The 15,774-nt window shown below is 44.6% G+C and overlaps 1 protein-coding gene across 2 annotated transcripts in view; it reads left to right on the forward strand.

Moving 5' to 3' along the window:
- The first annotated feature begins 8,741 nt into the window (after positions 1-8,741).
- Positions 8,742-15,774, forward strand: part of SHC3 (SHC adaptor protein 3) — a 159,793-nt gene continuing 152,760 nt past the window's right edge. Inside the window, exon 1 of one of the 2 annotated variants that reach the window (XM_012808351.1) lies at positions 8,742-9,215. In XM_012808351.1, the coding sequence (XP_012663805.1) occupies positions 8,742-9,215 (474 nt within the window). The remainder of the gene's footprint in view (positions 9,216-15,774) is intronic. The other variant, XM_023516251.1, reaches the window with a different exon arrangement.

Consider the following 15,774-nt stretch of genomic DNA (forward strand, 5'->3'; position numbering starts at 1 on the left):
GTTGTCTTTTTTATTTCCTTAGTATTATTTGTACTTATCATTAATGTAACCCCCAGGTGGGGTCTTGTGAGAATTGTTTAAGTTGTAAGGCTCCACCCTTATGAAAAGATTGTTGCTGATTATAGAAAGCCCTGAGTCTGTGAGTTCAGTCTCCTGCTGTCTTTCACGACATCATGCCTTCTGTCATGTTATTATGCAGTAAGAAGGCCTTCCCCAATGTGGTTCTTCAATACTGGACATCCCAGCCTCTAAAACCATGAGCCAAATAAATTCTTGTTCATTATAAATTATCTGGTCCCAGGGATTCTGTTATAGTAATACTATATTTCACGTTGGAGAGTTTCCCCAGATAGTTCCTGCTCAATGGGTGTCTGCTCAATGGGTTCCTGCTCAGTGGCTCTACAGGGCACTGCATGTAGTGGAGTGGTGCTCATCAATGGTCAGCCCTATTATATGGTGACCTGTCAGGTCTGGTCAGTTCCTAGGGAAGGACTCAACACTGTCCAGACTGGTTGCCAGCATCTTGGGAAGGAGTGTGTGGCAGTGGGAAGGAGCAGGAAGTCTTCACCATGTGCTTGTTGTAAATACCTCTGCTAACCTCCTGTTTTTCTGAGATGGCCTCACCCTTACCTATACCTGGTGTCTCCCCATGCAAAGATCTTCGTTCTACTTTCTCTAGTGGATAAAAGGCCACAGCCTGGATGTGTCGAGTAGGAAGGGGCCCTGGGGACTAAACAGCTTTTTAAATAGACTTCCAACCAACACTCCTCATTTTAGCTGACTTTGTACTCACCTCCTAACTACCGGTGCTGCTAACTCATAAGGCTGCAGGGGTTGGACTGGAGCTGCAGTGGCTGAAGCTGAGTCCTGGTTCTCTCCCCAAGTGGCCTATGACCTCAACCAAGCAACCTCAAGTTGCTTAACTGTTTCATGCATCAGTTTCTTTATAAAACAGGTAATGATAGTACGTACATCATTAGGATGCAAACACATTTAAAGTACTTAGAAGGGTACCTGGCACATATTTTCAGCTATTATTATCTTTAGGGTTTCTTGGTTTAAATTCCTGACTTCCTCGCTTAGTTTGCAACCAGAGCTGGGAACTCTGCCATAGAGGGCTTTCATGTTGTCCCGAGCTCTATGAAGAAGACATGTCAGCAACTTTGCCAGGATTGTGTCTTGCCAGCCCTCTCCTCAAGGTTAACCATCTTGCTGTACCCCCAACTCCTGGAAGGCAGACATGTTCTGTCTGTCTTGCCCTGGGCTTGGAATAAGCCCAGGAACTGTGTTTTCAGATTGGGATTAAAGGCTTGCCCAGTGGCTGAGTAGTCAGAAGACCTTGTTTATTTGGGAATGAACTGAGTGGCATTGCCATCACTTGGGAGCTGCCCACATCCACTGAGTTGGAGACCTTGGGCTGGGGCCGGCCTTTTGTTTATAATGAGTCTGCTAGGGACATGGAAGCTCAGGTTTGAGAACTACAATGTGGAATAGCTGCTGGTGGCTTGTAGTGAGAGTGACAATGTCCTGGTAGTCTCAGCCTTTCTAAGTTCCTCTGAATCAGTGGTGAGTCAGCTATCTATATTCTAATGCCCTGTGTTGCTGCTACTGATTCTCCATATGAAAGAGAAATAGTATATATAATATTGATATGTATAAATATTATACCAACAAAGGTTTTAAATATGTTAATTATAATTTTGTATAAATCCTAACACATAATTTAACCATATGAAAGTGAGACAGTAAAAATAATCAATATGCAATTATACCAGTATAGATTTTATATCTATAAAAAATCTAATTATGGACAGATTGTAATGCATAACATCTTGTATATAATATGTATAAATAATATGATGTAATGTAACTGTATTATACATAATTAAATATATGTTAAAATTTTTATCAAAAAATAAAGATAATAAACATTTGACAACTACAGAGAAAACACACACAGAGCCTGGCAGAAGTAATGTAATTACTAAAGTAGCTAAAACGCTACAGTCCACTGAGAACTATGAATCTCAGGTTCAAAGCAGAGCCATTTTCCGGTTTGAAGGTAAATGTATGCAAGGTTCAAGTCCACAGGCGGAGTGCCTCCCACTGAGTCTGGCAAATCTCAACACTTTGATTTGAAAGCAACAAATTAGAATGGAGGCAGAAATCTGACATTTCCTTCACCAATAAAACCCCACAATCTCTCGAATGACTGTCTGTCTGTCTTACAACTATTCTATGGGCAATACTGTTTGCATCTAGGAAAACAGCAAAAATTACAAAAACCAAAGCTGCTGAAGTTGCAGGGAAATTAATATGTTCCTAGTGATTATTGCCAGCATTGAAAACTGATGAAGCATTTAGCAACATCAATTAAGAGTTATAGAAATGTTCATTCCCTTGTGAATTAGGCTGAGAAAGAATTCAATGTGTACAAAACAAGCTATGTGTGTGTGAAGGCTTTCATTATGGTTTGCAGTATTGATAAACTAGGAACAACCAAGTGTCCAGTGAGAGGGGAGGGTCTAAACAAGGGAATGAGAATGTCTGAACTCCATGGGATATTATTCAGCCATGAACGATATTTGTGGAGATTATATTATACAATGAAAAGTCTCTAAGGACAGGTCTTCAGAGGAACATGAAATTTAATTTTACATAAAACTAGATACACATATAGTCAAGGAACTGAAGGCAATACAGAATTCTTACTAAAAATTCTCTAAATTAATTTCTCTTCAGGAAAAGCTGTAATTTATTATTTTTCTACAAATGAAATATGGTTCTTATATATTTTAACCAAGAAACTATTTTTGAGCATACAGTACTATATGCTATACTGTCGAGTGCAAATTCTTGTATTTCTCTCTTTATTTTTGGGGATTATCCCCTGGGATTCTCCTCTTTGAACAAGAATTGTTTTCCTAGTTTTGTTTGTTTTACAGCATTTCTTTTTTCAAAGTATTTAAGCCCTCTTCTCCTTTCCTATCTCCTCTAACTAGGCCAGCATGCCAATGGACTTTTCCCAGGACTCACTTTGTCCCCTTTCTGTGTGCAAAGCAGGCAGTGACCTAAATGTTAATGTTAAGTTTTTGAGGTGATGGATATGGTATCTAGCTTTATTTAAATATTCGATACTGTATTCATAAATCATAATATCATTTTGTACCCCATAAATTTATACTATTGTAAGTTTTCAATTTACAGTTTTAAAAAGTAGGCTGTGACCTGTCAATCTTCCCCCAATAATAATAAAAATGCCTCATGCTGAGCCAGTGTGGCCCCTGTGTTTTGCCATCTGGTCACCATGGCAACTGTGCAAGGGGGTGGTAGGCTGTGCTTTTGTGTTCCTCCAGTGAGGTGGGAGCTCAGTAGTTGCAGAGCTGGAATGAGGACACCTCTTCTATGATTGTTTTTGTGGTGTCCTGGGTTAGGCTGGCTCTGGTGTGAACCCCTGTTCTGCCACCTGCTAGCTGTGTCACTCTGGAAAGTCACTTGGTTACTCAGGGTAATAATAAGACTGACCGGTGGGGTCATGAGAAATAATGGGCCTACATCAAGTGTGGTATGGTGCCTGGCCCAGTGAGCAGTGGTCTCCAAGGAACTGTAGGTCCCACCTACATTTGTGGGGATACAAGGAGCTGGAGCTGCTTGGATGGAGGGACAATAAATTTGAACCATAGAAATAAAGAAATTCATCTCTTATATAGGGCACTGGGGCTTGGTGAGCTGGCTCTGACTCTTTCTTATTGCTGGCAGAGGCCACCTCAGAGGACAGGGAGCCAGCCCCAGGTCTCACATTGTAAGGAGCTCTCCTTGGTGCTGAACCACTGGGCTCCCACTGTTGGCAGCCCTGTTTCAGAGTATCTTACACCAAAGATATTCTTATACCCAGCCCTGCTCCTTCTGCCCAACAAATGGGGAATGGGCACATGGTCAGTGAGGGTCTGTGCAGAGAGCTCGTCTGCCCTCTTGGCCTTTGAACCCTTTTTACCAGTCGGCCCCATCCTGTGACCTTGCTAAGATGTTCAGTGATCCAGAAGGTGGGTCTCAGCAGGGACCTCACACAAGCCTTCTGAACCAATGCTGGGTCACGAACATGGCTCTGGAATCAGGCCACTCTCTGTTACTTCCTGACCCAGTGTGGCTCAGGCACATTTTGTAACTCCTCTGACTCTTGGTTTCTTTTTGTGCAAAAAAGGATGTAAGCTCCCTATCAATTCCATCCACAATGGACACACACTGCTGGTACATGGGGACACCAAAAGTAGTTATGACAGTCACCAATGCACTTGTTAACCATCACTGATTTTCTCTTGACGCTCTCTTCCATGACATCCATCAAAGCAGGTTTCCATATTTACCCTCCACATTCTGCCCATTTTGTCTCAGCTCCCATCTGGCAAGCCTGGAATTTTCAAGTTTCCACTTCCAGTCTTGAGTACTCTTCATCTCTGGCCATCCTTATGTGGAAGACCTCACTCCTCACATGCATCTAGAACCCAGCCTTCACTCTTCCTTCCAACCCGCCTGTGCTTTTCATCCTGATGGACAAGGCTCAACTCAGCCTAATTATCCAAGTCAGAAACATGGGCTTTCCTCCATGTTCCTTTCTGTGGGAGATGCTGGGCTTCGGGGCTGCCAGGGCAAGCACCCTCCATTGTCACTGCTTTCTGGAGGACTCAGCTCAGGGTGCCACCTACTGGAGGCCTTCCCTCCCTGGACAGCCCATAGTCAGGAAGTGAGAGAGAGAGAGAGGAGGAGAGGGAGAGTGAGCCAGGAGCTCTGCAGGCCCAGGACACTTTCTATGGAACTCTTGGCAGGACTGGGGAGTGTGGGGCTGAGTCACTGCCCACTTCACCCTCTGTTCCACTCTGTGACCACCCTCTGCTTTCCATGGCATTTTACACCCTAAACTCTTCTCAGCTTCTGCTTCCAGATGAGCCACCCTGCCTCAGTCTTGTCATGGACACAGATCATTTACCTTCTCACGGCATCTTGCATCCATCCTTCTTTCTAACCCTGTTGCTCTTGCCTTTATTCCAGGCCTTGTTATTTTTAACCCTTCCTGCTATCTCCCACCCTCTTCAACTCCCTAGAGCCACCCCAAGTCACTACCAAAGTGGGCTTCATAAGAAGCAAACTTGACTGTCACCCCCTCTTCAGCCCCTCCACGCTTCCCTGAGTACCCAGCCTCCTGACAAGTCCTCACTGACCCACTCTGCCTACCCAGGATTCTAGGAAATTCTGAGCTGCCCAGGCCTGGATCCTTTCCCCACACAGAGTCTCCTGAGAATTACAAACTGCCACAACTCTGCCGGGGCGTGGTCAGCTCCCACATCCTCAGGCCAAGCTTGCTCCCTTCTGGATAGTTTTGTATCCTACACACATCCAAAAACTCACATAGGCTTCTACTGGGTTTTAACATTAAATTTAGATGTTCTGCTAATAGGGAGGAAAACCATCTTTCCCATAGCCCATCTTGAGGCCCTTGATCAGGAACCTGTGGGCACCTCTAGCCTTGGTAATGGGGAGGAGAAGGACTCCTCCCTGGAACCTCTGGAGAACCAGCCCTGCCTACCCCCTTGCCGTATACCACTATCACCCATTTTGGACTTCTGACCTACAGAACTGGAAAACAATAAGATTGTGTTGTTATTAAGCCACTGGTTCCATAGAAAAAAGTGGCTTAGAAAACAAACACACTTTTTAATTATTGATTTTTAAAAGAAAAACCACAACATGCTGAAAAGGCTATCACTGTAAGTGACCCCAGACAGCCTGGCTTTTGTGAGTCTCAAGGGTGACTTTAAAATGGAACTCTTTTTCGATTTTCTTCTATTGTCAGACCATGAAAATTTCATTTACATTTAGCGTTAGCTAACCTAGTTGTGTCTCCTCTGTTATCTGTCTGTACATGAACATAGGCTGACCAATGAAGCAGATGCTTAGGCTTTTTGGAATAAGGTCTAAAATAAGCAGGAACAGCTCCCCAGTAAGGGCCAAGTGCTCTTCTGTGAGTGAGGTGGGAGCTTCTGCGTGTGGGCTCACAGCTGCCTTCTGATGCACAGCGGCCTGAGAGGCTTTGCTGGTCTGCCTTTCTGCTGTGTTCCAAAACGCTGACATTGTCTTCTGGATAAGGGGGGTGTGACTGTACTATCATGTTCTTGGAATATTAATTTCTCTGTTAGATTATATGTCTTTTCATATGTAGTAAATTTATATTGCTATTCATATTTAAAAATGACCGATTTCCTTCCTCTGGTCTTGTAATAAAAGAAATAAAAATTACTTGGTGGCTAAAGGGTTAATGATATAGTTTTGGATATTTTTTTCCGCCTTGGAGACTCAGAACATTCACAGGTGTTCTGTATTCCTTTCACATACAAGAATCAAGGGCCAGGAGCCTGGGTGTTGAATGTGCATTCAATGTACATTCATAATAAAAGCTGAACGAGGGCACAGTCACGGTTGCTTCTTGATGTGAATGCCGGCCTGAATGAAAGCTGGGGGCACAGCTCACCTCCAAGAAAGAGACCCTGTTCATACCGAGACCTGGCCTAGGGACCTCGAATTTCCTTGTAAAACTAGTTTTTTTCGTCTTATCATAACAACTGTCCCCTTCCTTCCGGAATCTTTGTAATCAGGCTGGGTGCCCTTCCCCCCACCCCCACGCTGCAGTTGCATAAAAGATCCCGCCTTTGATTGAAATGGAATCTTCCACTATTGAGCGAGCCTTTGTTGAATGAGTCACCGGGGCGGCCGCTCATTGGCTGAAGCCGCCGGAGCCCAGGGGGTTGCCTGGCACCGGCTGCAAGGCCCAGCTTCATTCACAGAAACGCTGGCTCGCTTGCTAGCCTTTCATTCACACAAACAGCATTTCATTCACATTTTGCTGTTTTTGTCGGCTTCTAATGAAGATCTCGGTTTGGGAATGATAGGGCTCTTTCGCTTCAGATTTGGGGAGGACTCTGATAACCATCAAAGTCATCTATGGGGTGTGCATTTGCTGTTGCTATGCAAGCAAGGGGAAGGGAACAAATGAGAGCCGGGTTCTGCTAGGGCTGCGGCACAGGCGGAGAGCCGTGGGGACGCGTTTCCTGTGCCGGGGACGCCGCGGCTCCTGGGCGCTCCTGCGTTCTAGGAGCTGGCCTGGCCAGCGCACCCGCCATGAGTGGCGCTCCTTAAACCTTGCTCTGCAGAGCAGGGTTCAAGACTCCGGACCTCATGTGCCACACACGTTCAGTCATGAGCACGGGAGGACTCAGGGTGACCTGATAATGTGCTAGAGGTGAATTCATTGGCTTCTACAGAAGTTGCTGGGAAACTTTGATAGTGTTTCACCGTGGGCAGGTCATAACGCACGAGGAAGATTGGCAGAGCTCACTGAGGACAGGTGTCAGTGGGTTTTAGAGTCTCCGGCAGACCTCTGAGGACTGCACTGTTCTGAGAGAAAGAAGGCCTGTGCATTTCACTTCCAAGCCTGAGACTGACTCCTGAAAAGAAGGTGTTTTTTTCCCCTGTGGATTGGATGTGCGATGAAAGCAGCTTCATTTTTCCCTTCCTGAATGCAGGGTTGCAAGCAGCAACCGAAGGAGCATTGAAATGTATTTGTAGGGGTTCTTAGGCATTTTTCCAGAGCTTAAACACATTCAGTAGAGATAAAGCTTCAAATGCAGCCCTTTTTTGGAATGGATTTCTAGAGCCTGTTGCCACTCGTCAAAGAAGCACTCTTCTTTTTTGGAAGTGGATATTCAATTCAACCCTGGCTGAAAAAGACTGATGTAAATTAGGGAAGACCCCTTGACTGGCACTATGTAGAAGTTCATATGCAGATTTTTTTTTTCCTTGAGGAACTGCATTGCCACAAAGACACTTGTTATGGCTGCCCTGCTGATTTGAAAAGGAAAGGAAAAACCCAGGAAACTGGTATTTTATGTTCACCTGGGGGTGGGGGGAATGTTCTTTTTTCTTCTATTCAAAAATTTTTTTGCTTCCTTCCAAATAAGAATTCACCAGGATTCACTAAAGATCTTATTCTTAAAAAGCCTTCGTCACATTTTAACGCATCACTGGTAGACACTTTCCCAGGCTCACATAGATGGGCTGAGCAGAGAAGAGCAAACCTAACATAGAATAATGGGTTTCAGAAAGTTCATCTGACCATTTGAAGGAACTGGATTTACCTTTGGCACAAATGCGGAGTGGGCGGCTGATAGGGAGGTGAAAACCCCCAAAGGTTGGAAGGAAATATCAGGGAAGGTAGAAAAAGGAAATTTGAGAATTGATTGGCTCTAGTGTGCTGTCAGCGGGTGGATGTCGTTTTTTTTTTTCTTCTTTTTTTCCTTTTTTTTTTTTTTTTTTTTGCTACAGGAAGTGATTTGCAGTGCTCACCGAGCCTTTGTTGAGAAGGGTCTCCTCTCAGAGTGAGTCATGCTTTCGCTGCGAGCAGCCCCAAGCAGCTGGGCGCTCCATCAGAGGCAACTATGACTTTTGCAAAGCAAACGTGCACCCCTAAGCAGCAGGCTCCCGGGCCAGGGCTGCGCGGCCGCTGTTGTGCTGGCTTTTAATGGTGGGAGGGCACCGTCCTTTGGCTCTGCTCTCCCTCTCCAGAGGGCTGTCCCGGGGCCCCCACTCTCCGTCCCGCTCCGGGGACCGTGGCTCGCCTGCTATGCGCGGCAGCCCGCGCCGGGGCCGGCACCAGCAGCGCCCGGGCGGATGCAGCGAGCCCACGGAGGGGCATGCTTCCACGCACCAAGTACAACCGCTTCAGGAATGACTCGGTGACATCGGTCGATGACCTTCTCCACAGCCTGTCGGTAAGCGGCGGCGGCGGCAAGGTGTCCGCGGCGCGGGAGACCCCGGCGGTGGCCCCCTACCTGGTGTCCGGCGAAGCGCTGCGCAAGGCGCCCGACGATGGGCCCGGAAGCCTGGGCCACCTGCTCCACAAGGTGTCCCACCTGAAACTCTCCAGCTCCGGCCTCCGCGGCCTGTCGTCCGCCGCCCGAGAGCGGGCTGGCGCGCGGCTCTCGGGCAGCTGCAGTGCGCCCAGCCTGGCAGCCCCGGACGGCAGCGCGCCCCCCGCTCCCCGCGCCCCGGCCATGAGCGCAGCCAGGAAGGGCCGGCCCGGCGACGAGCCGCTGCCCAGGCCCCCACGGAGCGCGCCACACGCCAACGACCAGGTGCTGGGGCCCGGAGTCACCTACGTCGTCAAGGTGGGTGTGGGCGCGGGCCACTCCAGCAGGGGTCCCAGGCCTAGGTAGGGGCCAATTCGGGGCAGACCTCTTCCTCCCCTGAAGCCCTGGGTATGGGGAGTACTAGCGACTGTCACGTTAGAGGCGAGGAAAGGCGCACTCCTTAGCAATTAGCTCCCTTGACAGCGATGAGGAGGAAACTACAAACGCGCTCCCCACCCCCCACTTCTACCCCCGCATCCACTGGGAAAGGTTAACAACCAGGCGACCCAGTCTGTCCTGATTTTCTCAGGGCTGCCGTCTTTGGGCATGTCTTTGTCACCTGGCTTTACCAGACGTCCAGCCAGGGCCCCTTCTGCCATGGGCACCTATCCCTGGGAAGCGGGGTCCGGCCTACCTAGTGTAGACCAAACACACTTGCAAGACCTGGACAGCTCTGGGGATGAGAAATGCACCGAGTGTCACTACTTCTGCTGGGTCCTCCCTCCGCGGGAGGGTGGGCGTTTTCTTTCCCCCACAGCAAGAATTCCCAGCTCCTTGCAGAGGAGGCCAAATGCTGTCTTGCTTTTTTCCTCTAAGACGGGGCTCTACTTTCTTACTCAGGCCAGGTTTCCTCTGGTGTTTGTTTTTCACTATACACAGAAAGGCTTTGGAATAGGACAGTGGAACAAAAATCTGGGACTATTTTTCTGTGACCATAGTCTCCTTTTAAATAAGCTAAAGGGAGATGAGGGTGCTGCGCTTGGAGCCACAGGCTGGAAAGGAGTTTTTTCCTCCAGTACAAAGAATTATAAAATCATGATGTGGTCAATAAAATTCCTCTCTTATACACGCATTTTATATTTAAAGAACGAATGCTCAGCACAGTTCAATTAATCTGCCACACGCTTGCTTCCTCCTGCCTGTCGGGCAGCAGTGAGCTACGAGAGTCTCTGTAGCTGGGCAGATACTCTCTGTATAAAGGGGAGGGTTGGGTTATTTCAGTCCTGCCACTCCAAGACATGATTTTTTATTGAAAAAGAAATGAGAAGCAAACTCTATCCCCATGGTGTCGTCAATAACATGGAGAAAACCGCAGGATGTCCCATCTGGCTGTATGTAGAGCCAGTTTAAAAATTCTCCAGTAAACATCCTTAGGTAAATGCAGCATCTTGGTAATTTTGGAACCAAAACAGTAAAAGAAACAGTTAATGTTGCAGGTTACCTTTAACTATACAAAAAGTACTTACCAACGAATGTGACTGTTAGCATTAAAAAGAGGCCTTCTTTGCCTTTTGAGTCTACTTTCTAATCTTTTTAATTTAACATTCATCTTAGTTTCTGAATATGGATTATTATGTTTTACCAAACAGGATGTTGATCAGTGTCAACAATGCATCTTTGGTTGAGTTTATTTTAGGAGAAAATGAATAGTCTTCTTCTCGTATTGCTTATTTAAATTATGTAACACATGGCCCAAACAAAAAGAAAAAATAAAACCAAACAAAACACCCCTGACAACTCTGAGATTAATAAATAGATAAATAAATAAACTGTGGCAAAGCTTTTTATACCTGTCCTGTTGAACATGGGAGTTTTTAACTGAGTGAGAATTCTCAATGTATGCCTTTACTTTTTGAAAAATGAAGGCAGCCATTTAGTTCTAAAGGTCAAATGTGCCAAAGGAATGAACCATGTACTAAATTAAGTTAGTCCTGCTTCCACAATCTGTTGATGTAAGGTTTATGGCTTAGCCTCTGTGTCAGCAGGAGTATAGTTAGAGGTCTGGATCTGTGCAGAGCCTGTCTGTGTCTTTCTTGGGAAAACCTGGGTGCCTCGAAGTTAAGGGTTTCAGTGACCAGGAGTGGATGGCGTCACTGATTAGTGCTATGTACCATTGTGTGTGGTCTACTCTCTTGTTCATCAGCAGCTGTGAATGGTGATGTCATGTGACCATAGATGCGGGCATTGTCCCCTGCTTTCCTGGAGAAGTTTGAAATCACACAGAAAGAAAACCAGACACCAAAGGACAAATTCTTGTGTGCGTGTTTGATTCAAATTATCACATGGCCCTCTGTTGGTGCACTTGTGAAAATTCCTACATTGCCCAAGCTGAAGTTTAAAACCACAAATTTGTTTTATTAAAAAATTGTGAAACTAAGGGCGGCACCTGTGGCTCAAAGGAGTAGGGCGCTGGCCCCATATGCTGGAGGTGGTAGGTTCAATCCCAGCCCTGGCAAAAAAGGGCAAAAAAAAAAAAAAAAAAAAATTATGAAACTAAGAAAAACCCTCACTGGTTTGTGAACAGTTTTATTGGTATCCTTACTTTAAAAGATTTCTGGTAGATGGAAATGGACAATCTTTATAATATGATTGGAAATCAGTCGTAAAATCTAAAGGCTTAGTGTTTGGGAAAGGACTTGGTGTTGTCTTTGTTAGAATTTTTTTCTAAATTAAATCAAGCCCCCAGATATTTTCCAGTATCCTGAAAAATTTATATACTGCATTATTATAGATTTTCCCTTCTCATAGAAAACTCTAATTATAGGTGATATTGCACACAAGAATTGTAGTTCATGAATGTTTCAATTTAATCTGAGAGAAGGGACTCTAAAATATAGAAATATGTTGGGTTTTGATCATTTAGGAAATATCAAAATATTCGAGCATCAGCTTGTAATGTTAATTAGTGAGGGATGTAAAATTTTAAAATGGAAAAAGTTCCTGAGCAGTGCTAGAATTTGAAGCTCATAGCATGTTGAATCGGTCCATTGTTGAGTTTGCACATCTGGAAGCTGAGAAGGCTTCAGCTTACAGAGCGTCAAGGTTTATATTCATGTCGGGTAGGCCTTCTTGGCAAAACCTTCTTTATCCCCCTTCTAGGATGGCCCCTCTTTTTTTTTTCTTTTGATGATGTAAAAGAGAATGACCTAGAAGCTCTGCCCTTGATAGAAAAGAAAAATCCAACAACATGAACACTGAATGTTTTAATTAAATTTCCATTTAAAGATTCATATTTTATATTTGGACTAAAGATGTATGGAAATACAAATGAGTATTGCTTATGGTGCTACCAGCTTTTAAATCCTACTGCTCTGAAGTCAAAGCTGGCTAAGATCTCGTCACTCATGGAGATGTTCAAAAGACAAAATACAGATGTGTCACCTCCTTTTCAGATTCATGAAAAAAAGACTTTAGAGAGGAAAGAGAGACATGAACAGTTCAGGGGACAGGAATAGGGGGCAGTTCAGTTCTTAAAGAGCCACTGGGCTGAGACAGAACTGTCTGGAGACAGGCAGGGCCTTGAGGTTCAGCTTTAAAACTGCCTGCAGGGGAGGCGAGGCTGCAAGGGGAGAGTCAAGCCTGCAGAGGTTGCTCTGAGTTAGCCTTTGGGCTCAAGGGGGTCCCCAGAAGAAAGGCTCCTTTTTAGATCATATCACACCACATACTGAAAAAGGTAACCAGAAGTGCTTACATGTAGGACTCACTCAGGTGCCAAGGGCAAGATCCGGAGACCCAATTTAAAAGCAATGCTTAGGTGTCCACTTCTCAGAGCTATTCTTACAGTCGTCAGCAATCAGTGAGCAAGCAGGTTATGACATTCATAAATACTTGTGACGGCCTCGCCAAACTTAGGTAGGTTTCAGTTGTGGAGTGTTCTGACAATGACGACAATGACTAACTCTTTTTAGATTTGAGTGATCAGGAAAGTACTACATTCCCAGTATTGCTGGAGAATTTCCCTTTTGGAATGAAGCCTTGTTTTCACAAGACCTCTTTAAACATTATTTTATTTCTCCCATTTGGGAATCTGATGAGATTGAAAATTATTATTATTTTTTTTATAAATGTCCTATTGTTCTTTATAGGTAGTCTTTATAAATTGTATTTAATGTAAAATATATTCTTAATCATCTTTCTTTTTGCTTGACTAAGTATATAAAAATGTCTTAAATTTTCTTTTTTCTTAGAGCTGTACTCTTTTGGTATGCGGTAACAAAGAGCAAAGATCATATACATAAGTTATTTTAAGTAGATCCATAAGATATTATTATGGTGAAATTGATTAAATATTATTTTGGTTCTAGACTGACAATTTGTGCCTTGAAGTGGAGTTCAACTTTGAAAATCAATTTTTTTCTTAAAATTGTTTAAATACCTCATAATATGGGTGGGTTACACATAAATATTGCTCAAATAGTTTGAAAAATAATTTAAGAAATTCTTTTGACATCAATAGATAAAGTTATTGATTTGATCTAGAAAGTGTCATCTTTTTTAATGTGGTACAAGCATAGATACGTTAAATGCACACACAAACACACACACACACATCACAATGACCACACACACACTCACTTACACAACCATAAGTAGACAACTTATAGTGACTCTGGATGGGAGCTGTTTTCTTTTTTATTAGACAGTAGTAAATGTCATATTTTCAGAAATATTCAGTTATCTCATTCATTTCTTTTATGTTTCTGTTTAAGAAAAAATCATTCTGAAAGATAAGCTATTAGTGAAACTTTAATCCTCTAAAGAACAGACTTCTAGGCTGCTGCCTCCTTGTGATGTGTTACGTTTGGAGAATATATGGTAAATATTACTTCAGCAGAGTCCTAGGAGCAGAAAGCCTAGGCAGCCAGCATGCAAAAACCCACCTGCAAGACCCGCTTTCTAGCCAAAAGACCAGACATGCAGGATGTGCTGTGCTTGCAGCCCCTGGATCAGGGTATGATGGATCAAAGGAAAGACCTGGGGTGGTGAGGGGCACCTGGGCCGCAGCTCCACTTGCCCCCTAGGTGTGGGGCTTGCAGTCAGCTCACCTCTCTGGACCTTGCCATCCTGGCTGCGAAGTTGAGACCAAGGTTGTTCGGGGTTTGGTCTTGGTCTCTATGATTTGGTAGCTTGGTGAGGTGGAAATGGTGGTGTTGTGCTCACTGCGACGTAATTGGAAGAGATGGGGTGATGGGTTGTCTGGGTTGGCGGCGGGGTGGGGGGGGGAACTGCTGGACCACTGCCGACAGGGTCAGCCCCCACAGGACCCAAGTGTACAGTGAGCCTCAGAGGAAGGCCATGAGGAGAAGCCAGCATGTTCAATGAAAATACCCCAATGATAATGAAGTTAGTGGAATTATTTAGTTCATACATAAAATGGTTATAGATGTAATGGAAATAAAAATAGCCAGTTGTGCAAAAATAATTGCCTGGGTAAAGGACAAGAAGAAAACATTTTGCATCTTACCATAAAAGACCTACAGTGAATATCTTTATGGTGGGAGTCATTGAGCATAGGAACGGCCTGCTCTGAGCCTGGATGTAGACCTGGGGGTGTGTGCATGGGTACAGCTGCACGGAATGCCCTACAAGTTGCTTGTGCTCCCACAAGTTCATAATCACTAATTTTCAGGAAATAGAAAAACAAATCATCTTGTCTCCATTGTGATTTTGCTTTTCCCCTCCTCAAGCACAGACAACAAAGGGACAAGGGTCCACTGATGTGTCATCAGTCTGTGTCTCCCAGTACTAGGATTGCTGTTTTCCCTGAATGATCATTTCAGAATTTCAAAAAAGTCATGATCATAAATAAACAGAATGGCACTCATCAAACTGGAGCTGAGGAAGGGGGATGGTCGCTATTTTTGTTTGGACCACTTGATCCTTAGTGAGACATCCTGTTTCCATGATAACAGGCCATGCTAATTTTTTTTATCTTTGTGAAAGTTAGTGAGAAAATGCCTGGATGCACCTTCACCCTCTTACTCCACTTGGCCTGCCCAGAAGAAGTGGACTACCACTGCTCTTCTTGATGAGTGAGCTAGCATCTTCTCAGCTTGGAATGGCACCACTGGCTGGGATCAACCTGCTCTTGCCGGGGCAGATGGTGGCAGCTTAGTTAGATCCATGGATTCTTTGATCCATGGGTTCTGGGCTCAGACTTGCCTTGCCCTGCTCCATGGCTGGTCAGTCAAGTCCTGCCTTCACCAGTGGAGATCTGGATTTCCAGTCATGAATCTAGGGTCCCATGAAGAACTACAAGGCAACCGAAATGCTGGAGGGAGAAGTCGCAGAAAAGGAATTTCAAGCAGGTTACTTTAGCAGGTGACTCACTCTGTCCATCAGAGCTCCTGGGTTCCTGACACCCTGGCAGCCATATGAGTATCTGAAATCCTTAAAGCCAAGGCTTTTTGAGAAAAATGTTTACAGTGTTCATCATTATCATGCTGTTTACATTTTAGACTTGAAGCCATTCTAGGGTGTTATCTGGAATGTATTGTTTTCTGAAGTGGAAAACCCCTCAAAAGAGGCTTTCTTCACTTCTGTCTATTGAATAGGCAGAACGAGAAGCAAAGATTCCATCCAAATTTTCAGAATTTAAACTTGTAAGACCTCTCCAAACTCTGGAATTTGGCCTTCAGCCAGCCTCACATCAGAAGTGCTGTCCATTCTGAGGTCATTCTGACAAACTGCATTTTATCAAATTCCATTAAATAGAATTGCTTGGCAGTCTAGAGGGACCTACTAACAATATGTTTAATACTAGTGCTTTTGGCTTTGCACACATTAAAAATTTCTCATGCTATCTGCTTCAAAAGAC

This window comes from Otolemur garnettii, unplaced genomic scaffold, assembly GCF_000181295.1.
Source record: "Otolemur garnettii isolate 467f Iridium unplaced genomic scaffold, OtoGar3 scaffold00088, whole genome shotgun sequence".
Classification (NCBI taxonomy): domain Eukaryota; kingdom Metazoa; phylum Chordata; class Mammalia; order Primates; family Galagidae; genus Otolemur; species Otolemur garnettii.